We start from the raw sequence: 11,237 nt of genomic DNA, 5'->3' as shown, positions 1-11,237 counted from the left end.
TGTGGGAGAAAGAATCACTTAAAAATAAATGATGTTAATAATGTGTGTTGTTAGCTCCAGTAGATGTGTTTTCTTTGTGTACAGGCTGTGCTGCTCTCAGCTTCACTGCTCTTTATGGATTCAGGAATTTAAAAAAGTAATAAGCAGATGAGGGATCACAGCTGATTTCCAACATAGACGGGATCAAGGCAGAATTTGGTGAATGAACCTAAACAGCGTCATCAGCTTAAATTTATGCCAACTTCCTCTATAGACATCAATTTTTCTTTTTTTTTTAAGTCATCAAAGGTGTATGCTGAACGAGTATTTCTCCTTGGAAAAAGAAAAATTCAAAGAAAGTATTAAAAGCTGAACATTACCATGACATTCATGTCTGTGATGAATGTGAATGACGACAACTGTATCAATGGTTCAGGCTGCTGTTATTATAAGGCTTTAGGAGATTTTCGTGGCCCACGTTGGGCCCTTTAGTACCAACTGAGCCTGTTTAAACACCATAGCTTGTATTGTGTCACTACCATGTCCATCCCTTCACTTTAGGACCGCAGTGTACCCATCTTCCTGAACATGAGAGCAACCACACTGAACTCAAACAGCCTCCACAGTCACCAGATTTCAATCCGATAGAACCCCACTGGGATGTGATAGAATGGGAGGTTCTCATCATGGATGTGACAAATATGCAGCAACTGTGTGACGCTATCATGCCATCATGGACCAAAATCTCTGAGGAATGTTTTCCAGAGCTTATTGAATATGTGCCACAAAGAATTTAGGCAGCTCTGATAGTAAAAGTACCAACATGGTACCAGAGCAGTGTACCTAACAAAGTGGACGTCGAATGTAAACCCGGTCCTGGCAAATATTCACTTTTGTGCAAATGACATTAATCGTCCAATAGAGCACATAGCTTCATCTTGCTCAAAGCTTAAACGTATTTTTGACGCTACCTTTACACAACTGAAAAGCTTAACAAAGTTATTTATTTAAAAGCCGTGAATAATTTAGCTGTTGTTACAAATCTGGGCTACTGAGAATTCTTCCTTTTACACAACCTTAGTAATTCTCTACTTTTTTACTTCTTTATTGTTCAGCTCACAAGAAAATAAAATTAAGTAGTTTTTTTGTTTTGTTTTGTATTTTTACTAGGGACTGCCTCCTTACTTTCCTTAACGGTGGGAATTTACTGTATACAGATTCACCTTCTCAGTCTACATTCCTTAAAAACAGCTCTATTGTTCAGTACACATGGAGGTTCACGGGCATAATTTTTTTCTTGCACTTTCCGGTCAGTCCATCCTTTTAAGGCTCCAGAAAATGAAGAGCTGTTTTATTCAGTGTTATATTACATTTATATTATATTCACATAAAAGCCATTCTTTGGTTACAGCCAACTTAGTTATGTAAATGCATGAAGCAAAAACGTGTGCAGAGCAATGCCCTTTGCAAAAGTTCATGTTTAATAATACTTCCCAAGATTCACGCTGAATTAGATAAAAAGAGCTTTAATGTATGTGGCTCCTCCTTCCTGAAATCTTTCTCGACTTGATTTAACATTGCAAAACAGACATTAATGGCAACATTATTCAGTGAAGACCTGTCAGAAACTCTCGCAGACAGTCTGTGTATAATACAGTTTGTTCCCACATGACCCGTGAGCACAAAATACAATCAAAGCCATTAGCAAAAACAAAGAAAAGCAGAGACACATGACACTTTACCTCCTGCTGCGTTATTGTCTTATGCAAATGATAGAAGCTGTTGTAACTATGATATCACTTGCATGTAATGGCACGCTCCATAATTTATCCTTCTTAATGATAACCAGTTTTCTCACCCCGGGCTAAATAAATCTCTGGCTGTTGCCTTACGTTGATCAGTCCATTGCTCCTGCCTCCACATGCTTTAAAAAAATAAAAGAACTTATTGTTGCAAATTCAACTCTTGGGTCCCATGTGCTCCAGATGACACGGAGAGGCTTCTACACATGAAAAGAAGGAGAGAGTACAGAGCAGGTCACTTTATCCTAAAAGCAACGACTGACTCTTGCCATGGATTATTATACAATGTTAACTGCAAACTTTAACTTGGGAGCGGTGTGCGTGTTTATACTGCCTGCAGGAGAAAAGGAAGCAATACATCAGATAAACTGCAGTTTTCATAGGCTGGTCATATCCGTTGTTTCATCCTCCGTGTCCCCAACCAGAGAGTAGGTTTGTGGTGTTTTGCTCCTGTGCTGCCCAGCATAACAGAAAGCAGCTTTGCCCAAAGTAATGATGTCTCTCTTATCAGCTGACATACTATACACTCTATCCCCCGAATGCCTCCTCGGAGGTAGCACGTCTATTTCCACAGGACTGATTCCTAAAGGTAACGGTCCAGCTTTCTCATTTAGAGAGTGTCTCCGTGTTGGCAGGAAGTCTGCTTTTTGTATGGTGTGCTGGAGGCCGTGGAGCTGGCAGGGTAACAAGGAGCTGTCGCACACGCTGGGACTGGACCGACACCAGTCTGAGATGCTGTGGTCGGAGCCCGCTCGGCTGTCTGAACTGTCTCTGACCTTCTGCCCCAGGCCCTGGACTCTCGCCAAGTTCAAGAGCCTCGGTATTGTAACCATGGATGCAGACGCCGCCACTGCAGCAGCGATAGGGCGGCGCTCAGCAGACGACACTTTGCTGTCAGTTATCCCTGCTGCAGGAGGCACCACTGTAACTGAGCTGGAGAATGATGAGGAGTTGAAAAGAGCGGCAACCTTTTGGTAGTATCGTGTCCTTATGACCTTTGCTGAGCGGTACAGGTCTCCGATGAAACAGTAGCAGATCGGATTAAGGCTGGAGTTTGTCAGGCCTAGCCACTGGGCAAACGGTCTTGTCTGCAGGAGCCAAGACGATGGCCTTTGCTCGCAGTCAATCCAAAGGTCGGCCAAGTAGAGCGGCAGCCAGGACACTGCAAATAGAAGCACTAGACACACGACCATCTTGGCAATCTTCTGACGCATCTTAAGGCGTGAGGTGTGAAGAGCTTGGCTTCGGGGATCGAGATCAGCGAAAGTGGATTTCTTTCCTCCCCATAGCCGCCTGCCCGTGAGGAATCCTATGGTGAGGTTAAAGGTCACTGGCAAACAGTAGAGCATCACAAACAGCAGCACGTTGTATCTGCAGAGGAAGTGAAGTGAAGAAGTGAAAACATTAACAATGAGATGGTAATTTCAATCTTTTCTGAAACCCTAAAATACATAGCAGCAGTTTTATGTGCAGTTTATGTGGTGGAATTCTAACATTCACATTTTGTATCGCATTGGCACCCTCCAAATGGAGCTATTGAGAAAGATATATTTTTATTGCAGCAACATTTCAAAGTTATATCTATTGCAGTGCAAGTATAGATGGTAAATGGCCTGTATTTGTATAGCGCTTTACTTGGTCCTAAGGACCCCAAAGCGCTTTACACTATACACAGTCATCCACCCATTCACACACTGGTGATGGCAAGCCACTGGTGTAGCCACAGCCACCCTGGGGCGCACTGACAGAGGCGAGGCTGCCAGACACTGGCGCCACCGGGCCCTCTGACCACCACCAGTAGGCAATGGGTGAAGTGTCTTGCCCAAGGACACAACGACCGAGACTGTCGGAGCCGGGGCTCGAACCGGCAACCTTCCGATTACAAGACAAACGCCCAACTCTTGAGCCACGATCACAATCCTCTGTCAGGAAAACAGAGGATTGTTCTCAAAACTGTTCAACTTATTCCTGTTTTCACAGACGTTGGACAAGGATAAATATTGCAGGATTAAAACCAGCATTATTGTCTTAGAACTGAAAAGTGTTAATGGTATTGTTAGATAATCATCACCTCTGCTAAATGGATTCACAGACAATGAATGTCGCCACAATGGCTACAAAGCTAAAATGAAAGTGGAGAGTAGGGCTGTGCGATATGACCAAAATCTCATATCCCGATATAAGAATTCTATCGTCCGATAACGATATAAATCACAAAAATGTAACATTTTCTGTAAATTCTGGCAGCTCGACTTGCGTGAAGTGTTTCCAGCTGCAGGTCATGTAGCTGGAGTCGAGTGTTTTAACCGATGCATGAAACGATACATTTTTAGACATGTTTTCTTTGTGAGTATTCATTACACGGCGTGCTGCGGGGAAAACCCTGTTCTAACATTTGAGTCTAAGGTTTCTTTTTTAGCACCTGGCGGCTTTTTTTTTAACTTCTCATCCGTAAATACTCTGCATACTCTTTCACGTGATTCAGTTTATTTTGAAAAGTCTCAACAGGATCTTGAGCTTTATTGTGAAAGGTTTATGTGGAACATAAACAAGCGGACACGCGATGGTTTTACCGTCGTTGTTGCTAACCACAACGCATAAAAACAGGCGCTTGTCCGTCCGTAGTGTGGTTATATTAAGTATAAGAGAAAGAAAGAACTTTAAGAAATTAATATAGCCACTACAGTGACCATCAAAACGATGAAAAAATATTGCTGTAAACGGTTTATTTTGACACCACGAAACAAACAATAGCGTAAAATGAAACATTAGATGTTTTTATATCGTCATCCGATATATATCGTTATATCGAACAGCCCTAGTGGAGAGTGCACACAACAGAAGTCATTTTGAGCTACTCGGCAACCTATGATTAATGGAAACAAAACAAAGAAGAAGAAGAAAAGAAGTTGGACTCTTTCGAGCATGTTGAAATTGTCAATTTGACTCTTCAGACACCTCTGCATGATAAGTGGCTCCCTGCATATAAATATAGGACTCCTGGCAAGGGATAGCAACCTTTAACAACAAGCATGGGTGTAGAAACTGTTTTGCCTCAAATTACAAATTACTCACAAAGCTAGTCTGAACAGCCAATAGGAGCCATCTGTGATGCCTCCTCCAATCTGATGAGCTCAATTAAACATTCATTCCTGGCAGCAGAGCTGGAGGGTTAAAAAACCCCACAAGCGGTGGACATCCAACAAAAGCGTAGCCCAACAGCACTCAGGGCTGAGGGTTTGTGTCAGGAACCTCAGACTGCATTTCCATTTGTGTCGTTCACGGCTGAACTGAACTTAATCTTGTAATACAAACTAGGTCATTGGACTCTGCTACGATCTGCAGGCTGATTACTTACCCCTGTTTGAGACGATGCTGAGGCCACTCCTCCTGACAGACCAAGATGGTGAAAGTCTCAAAGCTGATCTCTCGACGCCGGTTCATCACTGCGATGGGAGCGCACATCATCGAGGACACCGTCCACACCACAGCAACAGTTGCCAAGATCCGGCGGCGGGTGAACATGGTACGAGCTCGGAGCGGCGATCGAACGCTGTAGTAACGGTTGACGCTGATCACCGTCAGCGTTAACACGCTGGCCGAGACCGAGACAGCCTGCGTGAAGGGCACCGCTCGACACAAGAGGTCACCGTACACCCAGGCGGTGTAGATCTGGCTTCCCAAGGTGATGGGCATGCACACGCACACCACAGCCAGGTCGCACACCGCCAAGTTTACTAGGAGACTGCGTGTAGCACTCACGCCAGCTAGCTGCCGACTGCGCCGGCTGGTGAGGACTCGAAGGGACATCAAATTGCCAACGAATCCCAAAATGAATGACAGGCTGTACATTACAGTCAAAGCAATGGTGCTGGGCTCGTGGAGGGTCCAGAGCAGCATGCTCTCCAGGTCTGCCAAATCATTCGAGGAAAAGTTGGTGAAGGATAAATCGAAAGAGGAATATGATGTTTGCCTGATGGCTGAGGAGGAGGTGGTGGACAAGAAAGGGAAGGCGATGAGGGAGGAGTACGGAACAACAGCGGTGGGCAGCTTAGAGGGCAGAGGCTGATGAAGAGAGCCAGTCGGGGGGATGAAGGTGGCGGGCAGATTTAGAGCGCTGTGGAAGCTGTAGCTGTGGTTGAGTTTTTGCTGAGCGCTGTCGTGCTGCAACTGTGTGGTGAAGGTGGGCTCAACTGAGCTCCAGTCCGACAGCTGGTCACGGGAAGGATCCATGCTGTTTCCCAGTGGAAGCAGTAGAGAAATATGGAAATCTCTCAGCTGGATGGCTTACTGGGTGGGTTTACCTTGGTCCATGTTAAAATCCATTCTGACAGACGAAAAAGTACAAGCCAAAAACATACATTATTAAAATCCAAAAAGGAGAGAAATCCTCATCAAAAACGTCACATCAGGTTCCACAGTCTTGCCTTGAGTTCTGCAGGTCCTTCTGAAGCGCGTGGACAAAAATCTCTTTAGAGAGATGAAAACCTTGGTTTCCCATCTTATGCCACATCCTATGAGTCAGCTGGAGTCATGACGCTGTTCAACACTGGTCCCAGTGCAGTTCTTATGTAACGTGTGGTACATTCGTTCCTCGAGGGAGTGGCTGTCTGAACCTGATAATCCACCACCAGACATTAACAGTCTTTTTCACCTTCAAGGAAGGGAAAACTCATACAAACCACCCCCCGTCTGCCTCACGCTCTCGTCCTCCTCGCACCTGTAGTCCGTCATAGTGATGCAGTCCCATCTGTTTAGAGAAACCGGGCAGATATCAGAGGCTGTTTTCACCTGTAGCTGTATTAACAGCTACACAGAACTGGCAACAGCAAATCACACATTCCTGGACAGAAAACCACTGACACACATTTAATGACCTAAGTAAGTATGTCAATATTTGCTGTCATTTGTTTTTAGTTACAACAACCTCATTAAGAATAAGAAAAAATAATAATGTTAGTTTTTTACTTTCCTAAAGTGCCCCTAGAAAAAAAAAATCATCTAGGCTATGAACAAAGACAGAGTCCACATAACCACGTCACCTAGAAATCAAAGCAACCGCTTCTGTTAAAAGACATACAAAAACCATAAATAGTTAAAAGGTGGAAAAATGAGATAGCAGTTTGTAAAATAATGACAATATAAATACAAAGAGCTGACCCAGAGAGTTTTACTGACTGTGCATATGCGGATCATCTTGATGCTGAAAGCCTGAGGATGTTAAAGAGGCAGCCAGATACTGAAGATCTGCAACACACACACGCGCACGCAAAAAAAAAAAAAAAGACAGTAGCAAAGTTGCTCCTGGATCGCTGACAACTGGTATGTGCGCTGTAAAATCCCTCTTTCAGTCCCAAAGCGACAGCGTGCTTTGTTGTTTGGAGAGCTCTTTGTGTTTCCGTCAGCTTTTCTTTAACACTAACGAGCTCAGATGTCTGCGCTCCTGCAGGCGGGAGCACCGAGCCCATCCGCCACTGCAGGACTGAATATGTGAGAGGAAGGGATAAAGAGTCAGGGAGCGAGCAGCTGCTGCCCGACACACACACACACATACACACGCATACACCGCCTCGTACTCAATCACACTGCACCTATGGCACTTATGAAACCCTATAATCAATCAAAAAGTGTCTCACTTCACTCCACAGGCTCCTGTGTGCTAAAGTGAGGGCACTCTGTGTTTCAGTTACAACCCATAAAATTGACATTTGCCTCTTCTCTTGACACACACAAACAGAGGTAAACTCAATTCTGTCTTCTGATTGATTACAGGAGCCAAATGGCTTAGTGACTTGTAGCTTACAGTTCTGCCATCGCTCTGGCAGCAGCTACGGATTTTGACTGAATGAGTGAAAAAGCTCAGTGTTTAGATCCTATATATATCCGTAATCTGCCCAGCTATAGTAACCACGTTCCCCTGGAAACAAACGGGTTAATGATAAATGGCAGGGTCAGATTTATTGCCTGCTACAGGGATAAAATCAAATACTGGCAAAGCAGATGTTAGCCCAGTTCCCCAGCACCCGTGTTTGAGAATATACATGCAGCAGGCAGAGCTTGTAGCTATATGGATACTGAAAATTATCCTGTGTGTTGGTCACTTCTGATTCAATTAGAAGCGTATTGTATGATCAAAGAAACATCACATGTTTTTGTTTAAGAACAGCGCCTGAAACTGAAGGAGTCCACGGTTATGTTCAATCAACATAAATGGAGTACTAACCAAAACACAGGATATAGCTACTTGTTTACGGTCTTTTCGTTATTATTCCCTTATTATTACCCAGCTACCTTTCAGAGCATCACTGAAGAAACCAAAACCAATAATTATTGTACATGGAATTCATAAAAAAGAGCAACTCAAAGACACCGCTAAAAGATTAAAGGAAGATGTTCAAAACACATCAGATCTCAGTAAGTCGCCACATCGTTTGATGGAAATGAAAATGATCACCCTACAGAGGGCTGAATTCAAACCACGCTGCTGACTAGTCTATTTAATCCAAATTGCATTGCAACAACTCAAAATAGTACTCAGTAGTTTGTATGGTCCCCGCGTGGTTTTATGCATGCTTGACAACATCGGGGCGTACTCCAAATGACAAGGTGCATGGTGTCCTGGGGGATCTCCTGCCAGATGTGGGCCAGGACATCACTCCCGGAGCTCCTGGATAGTCCAAGGTACAAACAGATTGCAACAGATAGACAAGAACATAATGTCCCAGAGGTGGATTTAGGTGAGGTGAGCATGGGGGCCAGTCAATGGTATCAATTCCTTCATCCTCCAGGAACTGCCTGATAGTTTCACCAAATGAGGCTGTTGCCTAGCCCAGGGGTGGGCAATCTCAGTCCACGAGGGCCGGTGTCCCTGCAGGTTTTAGATCTCACCTTGGGTCAACACACCTGAATCACATGATTAGTTCGTTACCAGGCCTCTGGAGAACTTCAGGACATGTTGAGGAGCTAATTTAGCCATTTAAATCAGCTGTGTTGGTTCGAGGACACATCTGAAACCTGCAGGGACACCGGCCCTCATGAACTGAGATTGCCCACCCCTGGCCTAGCCTGTAGAGGTCTGTGCGTCCCTCCATGGATATGCCTCCCCAGACCATCACTGACGTAGCGCTGGTCATGCTGAACTCAAAAAGTCTGTTTCTTAATATTTGGTCAGAAACTGTTACACCTGCTAGAGGTCCTTTTGAAACTCTGGCTGTGCTCAAGCTGTTCCATGTGTCCAGCTGATGGGTTAAGGACCTTCTACAGCCTGTCCAGCTCTCCTAGAGTAACTGCCAACTTCCTGGAATCTCCTCCGTAAGACTGAGCTTGAGACACAACAAACCTTCTGGTAACAACATGTATTGATGTGCCATCCCAGAGGAGTTGGACTATCTGTGCAACCTCTGTAGGGCCCAGGTATCGCCTCATGGTACCAGTTGTGACACTGACACCAAAGCAGCTGAAACTGATTAAAACCCCTTCTGCTACTTAACTCAACACATCAACAACCCAGTGGTGGAATTGACTTGATGCAGTGCTCTGATTAAAATAGTGTTCCTTGAATTTTTTTGAGCAGTATATTTTAATGTCAAGTTTGTTCATAGCCTACTTTGGCTTTGGTGACAGCTTTCGAACTCCGTTCTCTCAACCAGCTTCACGAGCCCATCACCTGGAACCTTTCCAATAACTATGAAAGAAATTTTATAATATAAAAAATATGCTGAGATTTAATTATTAATAATGGATTGGATTTATATAGCGCTTTTCAAGGCGCCCAAAGCACTTTACAGTTCTACTATTCATTCACTCTCACATTCACACACTGGTGGAGGCAAGCTACAGTAGCCACAGCTGCCCTGGGGCAGACTGACAGAAGCAAGGCTGCCATATCGTGCCATCGGCCCCTCTGGCCAACACCAGTAGGCGGTAGGGTGAAGTGTCTTGCCCAAGGACACAATGACCAGGACAGAGAGCCCAGGGATCGAACCGGCGACCTTCCGGTTACAAATGCACTTCCCAACCCCCCTGAGCCACGGTCGCCCACAATTTCATGCTTTTTTTCAAATATAGACAGCATAAAAAACATGCTGCTGTGCCATTGCATCACCCGTTGGCTTGCACAGCAGCGATTTGTCAGACATAAGGGAGCCAATCCCAAACATATAGTGTTTTTTATTGTTTGTTTCTCTCTGAGTGGGACAATAAATTATAAACTTAATGTTGTGCTGCATTAAATAAGACTTGAAAGATACCATAAAGTCATCAGAAGAGTGCTTACTGAGGTGATAAATCACGTCAGCAGCAGGGCAACTTTCTGACTTGTCTTACTTTTCTTTTGAAACCAGAGGTTTTGCCCTCTGTTGGCCACCAAGTGCGTCTGCATTTCAGGCCCTATACCAGGGGTCAGCAACCTTTAACACCCAAAGAGCCATTTGGACCCAGTTTCCACGAAAAAGAAAACACTGGGACATCTAAAATGAAGATAACACTGTATATATTGTTTATTCTACCTTTATGCTTTGTGTGAACAACTAAAGTGTGTTGCTCATGAAATCCATGAAGTGCTACAGAGAAAGTTACATTTTATTTATGTAATGAACACATTTTGAACTCTTAAAGAAATATAATAAAAGAAAAGACACCCAGCTGAACTAAAATGATCCATGTAGCAAAGAAAAACCGTTGAGAGCCGCCAGCCTTATATCGCCTTTGGACTTTTGGAGCCTTGACCTGACTTTTAAAAAAATCAATTGGAAAAAAGCACTATGCTGCTAAAAAAATGAAAAATAAATATTCGCAAAATTCTGCATAAATATTTATTTATTTACTTATATTTATTTTACATGGTAAATGTGTGTGGCGGGGCTTGGTCTGCAGCGCCGCTGCAGGGGAGGCGTACGCACCTGAGCTGCACCCGCAATCACGCCTCGCCGCCTTAAAGTCTGTGCTCTCTTTGCTGTTGTGTTGTCGGGCTGTGAGCTGAAAAGCTACAGCCGGCTGTATGCGCACAGCAACCGTGTGTGAAAAGTGGTCAATAAAGAGATGCCGAAAAGCGTGTTCATGGAAACATCGTCAGGTCTGCCGTGATATGTTTACAATGGGCCTTCTGCTCCTGAACCTCTGCGCACAGTGAAGTCACTTTCATCTTTACGCAGGACTGTAAGCTGTCATCTGTGACGCGGGAGCCGTGTTTGTTTTTAACATAGTTCGCGATGGAGCTGCTGACATAATGTGGATCCGAAGATCCATAATTGGCCTACCTGGGGTTGAAAGTCTCGATAAATGCTGGCATTTCGGCGGGTACACCGGCTTCTGCGAGTGTGACGCTTATTTTGAGCGACGAAAAATAATAAAATATAATTTTATTTTTATATTTCAATATCACAATAATGTTTCAATTTAGAACTACAAGTTTAAAAAGAACTAATACAAAAAAAATACACGTCAGCTAAATACTTG

General features: G+C 44.1%; 1 protein-coding gene across 1 annotated transcript; it reads right to left on the bottom strand.

Moving 5' to 3' along the window:
* Positions 1-1,119: 1,119 nt before the first annotated feature.
* LOC113024499 (uncharacterized) lies at positions 1,120-8,443 on the bottom strand. Its single transcript, XM_026171646.2, has 3 exons — positions 6,960-8,443; positions 5,140-6,531; positions 1,120-3,152 (listed from the first exon to the last, which is right to left on the bottom strand). The coding sequence occupies exons 2-3, from the start codon at positions 6,012-6,014 to the stop codon at positions 2,159-2,161; spliced, it is 1,869 nt and encodes a 622-aa protein (XP_026027431.2). The 5' UTR covers positions 6,015-6,531; positions 6,960-8,443; the 3' UTR covers positions 1,120-2,158.
* Positions 8,444-11,237: the final 2,794 nt, after the last annotated feature.

This window comes from Astatotilapia calliptera, chromosome 6 (genome assembly GCF_964374335.1).
Source record: "Astatotilapia calliptera chromosome 6, fAstCal68.1, whole genome shotgun sequence".
Classification (NCBI taxonomy): domain Eukaryota; kingdom Metazoa; phylum Chordata; class Actinopteri; order Cichliformes; family Cichlidae; genus Astatotilapia; species Astatotilapia calliptera.
Note: the sequence above shows the minus strand (reverse complement) of the source record. Positions and strands in the feature narration are given on the sequence as shown.

What these genes read in the sequence shown, in the direction of transcription:
- LOC113024499 (XM_026171646.2), bottom strand. Translation starts at nt 6,014, where the DNA reads ATGGATCCTTCCCGTGACCAGCTGTCGGACTGGAGCTCAGTTGAGCCC. An exon ending in CAGCATCGTCTCAAACAGGG is followed by an intron (nt 3,153 to 5,139) that starts GTAAGTAATCAG and finishes CTTCCTCTGCAG; the next exon opens with ATACAACGTGCTGCTGTTTG.